General features: G+C 52.1%; 1 protein-coding gene across 2 annotated transcripts in view; it reads left to right on the top strand.

Moving 5' to 3' along the window:
* Positions 1–2,242: 2,242 nt before the first annotated feature.
* Positions 2,243–2,709, top strand: part of LOC103252808 (calmodulin) — an 8,429-nt gene continuing 7,962 nt past the window's right edge. The window contains exon 1 of one of the 2 annotated variants that reach the window (XM_008051401.2): positions 2,243–2,451. In XM_008051401.2, coding sequence (XP_008049592.1) covers positions 2,449–2,451 — 3 coding nt within the window. In that variant the 5' untranslated portion in view covers positions 2,243–2,448. The remainder of the gene's footprint in view (positions 2,452–2,709) is intronic. The other variant, XM_021709303.1, reaches the window with a different exon arrangement.

Genomic DNA, 2,709 nt, shown 5'->3' with positions numbered 1-2,709 from the left:
TGAAAGCCCGTGACCATCTAAGAAAGCAGTCGGAAGAATCTGCTTTACAAAACAGACACATCCTTAACACCGTGTCTTTAAAATGCTCAGATACTGATTTCACTAGTATATAATCTAATCTTAGAGCCCCTGGGCAAGGGGAAGCTCTATTTTATGCCTCAGCCCTGACTCACAGTAAGATCTTGGGCAAGTCACTTGACCTTCTTATATTTCAGTGTGTCAACCTGTGAAAAGCATGACCTCGTTAGAAACCCCATAGACTTGAACGCTCAGATGTGCTTCAACACATTAAAGAGTTACAACTCTAATATGTAAACTGTGAGAAACCAGAAAAATTTTACTATCATAAGTAAAATAATTCTGAAATGTATATTTTTTAGCAAGTAAAGTCATGAAAAAGTTTCAGAGTATTTTATTTGAGCGAATAAATGTCAGAGGAAAAAATATTTTAGAAACTGCCTGGCTTTCAAAACCGTAGATTTAGCAACTTAAAATAATTATAAGGAATTGAAGATTAGTACAAACTAGCAGATCCTTAATAATTAAATGCATATCACTTCCAAGCTATTATTTCCCTACTTATACAGTACACACCACGTTTTGAAGTGTATTTCACTAACTACTCTGTGGAAGGCCTGACACTTGAATACCTGTTCCCTTAGGAAAAAAGCTGTCTTAATAATGAGTTTGGCCATTTAGACTCGCAACTCACTGAATTCTTGAATGTTCTTTAAAGTGACTTTGCCTTCGTCCCTTTTCTTCTATTTCTGTATTTCCAACTCTCCCAGTAATATGTGTACTTTATTCCTATTCAGGTTTCCCATATGAGCACAAGAATATTATTATTTTGGTAGGGGGTTAGATTTGCAATGTGAGTACTCTGCAGGTGGAAGGCAGCACCATTCCCTGGCTTGCTGCTACAGCCTCTCTTTAAGTGAAACAGCAGGTTCACCCCTTCTGCGGCATTCCAGAAGGGACACCAGTAACAGAAACAGCTCCACAGATGCTGACATCCTGTCCAAGGTTATCCCAAGAAGTCCTGTAGCCTTGGCATTGTGGCTGGACACCTTTCACTCATTTAAGGCATCGTTCTGCAGACATTGGCGAAGCCAGAAGCAGACACAACTAGGCAAAGCCCTCTCTAGCTAATCACACTTTGCCACATTCTCTGAAAGAGTAAGCAAATGAGTCCTTGCAACTGGTGCCCTGGCCCATAAACAAAGATCAAATTCTGTGTTCTGTCTTGGCACAGAAAGAAACTGCAGCATTTTGTCAAGACGTTTTACAAGACCCGGACTTCAAATGAATGGCTCAAGTTGTTCTTTTTCTAGTTTACAGAAACATGGATTAGATATTCTTTTAACAAGAATATAATCAAGCTTACAGGTTAAAATACCATCTTTCTCCTCTGCAGAGGCAGCGGGCTGTGTGTTCCCCTGTACTCTGGGGATTCCAAGCGCCTATTTCCTCCTTCGTTTCTATGGATTTAGCACCAGGACCCCTTTCAGGACCAGGACATTACAAAACATTTAAAACATGGGTTTTAAGGGTTTCAGAAACTGCACAGGTACATTCATTTTAGTATGTGCCAGGATGAATAGTACTTTCCATAGGAAAAAGGGAACAAAACAGTAGGGGAGAAATATCCTGGCATCCTGAAACGTATCCAGTGGAAATGTACAAACATTAAAGTAAGAGCGTTTAAGCACAGGCGCAGGACACAGATCTAGCAACTGGGCATATAGACTTTATCTCTGATATTGCTCCAAAATCTGAGAAGCAGAACATCCGCCCAGTGGCTCCCACGAGGCTGACCGCCTCGGCCTCTGCAGACCCCTCTCCCCGGCAGCTCAAGGTGTGCGCCCAGCCCAGGCTCTCCCGCAGCTCCCGAGCGGGAAGTGGCCGCGGGCGCCCAGCCCCGGAGGGGCGGCCGGGGGTCCACAGGCGGGACTGAGGCCGGGGTCGGGCCAGGAAGCCGCCGTGTCCCCGCCGGGCCCAGGAGGGGCTTCTCCAGGGACGCCCCTACCCCGAGGCCGCGCGCCCCTCCGCGACCCCCGCCCGGAGCTCGTCGCTTCCCGCAAGGCCTGCCGCGGCGGGTGCCCGGGCGGCCGGGGGGCGGGGCCAGGCGGGCGAGGCCCGGGCTGCCGGGGGGCGGGGCCGAGCGGGCGAGGCCCGGCCGCCGCAGGGCCGCTCGGCGAGAGGCGGCCCCGCCGCGGCGGAGGGATACGGCGTGCCGTATATAAATCGCGGGGCGCAGGCTCGCGTTCCAGCAGTGGTGCTGGGAGGCTCGTGGAGGCGGCGCCGTTACTCGCGGTCGGGCGGCGCAGGCGGCGGCGGCGGCACAGCGCTCAGCGCACCCCGCGCCTTGGCAGCAGCAGCGGCAGCCGCGGAGGCACCCCCGCCGTCACAGCCCCTGCTCCCTCCGCCCTTCCTCCCTCCGCTCGCACCATGGTAGGTCGGGAGTGGCGGACGCCCGCTTCGCAGCTGCCCGAGGCTTCTCCCCAGATTTTCAGCGCGGGCTTGTTTTCTTGGGTGCGGGGGTCTCTTTCCCGGGTGTTACGCACCAGCTGCGTTGAAGGATGCGTTTGGATTTGCAGCTAGGCGTCCTCTGCTAGGGAGCCTCGTTTGGATTTGGTCCTGGACTTGGCCGTGGGCCGTCCGCGGCCAGGGGCTCCGGCCGCAGCCGCGCTGGGCCTTCCGCATCCACCC

This window comes from Carlito syrichta, unplaced genomic scaffold (genome assembly GCF_000164805.1).
Source record: "Carlito syrichta isolate Samal-C Ts95f unplaced genomic scaffold, Tarsius_syrichta-2.0.1 Scaffold171376, whole genome shotgun sequence".
Lineage (NCBI taxonomy): Eukaryota > Metazoa > Chordata > Mammalia > Primates > Tarsiidae > Carlito > Carlito syrichta.
This window is presented reverse-complemented; position numbering and strand designations above follow the sequence as displayed.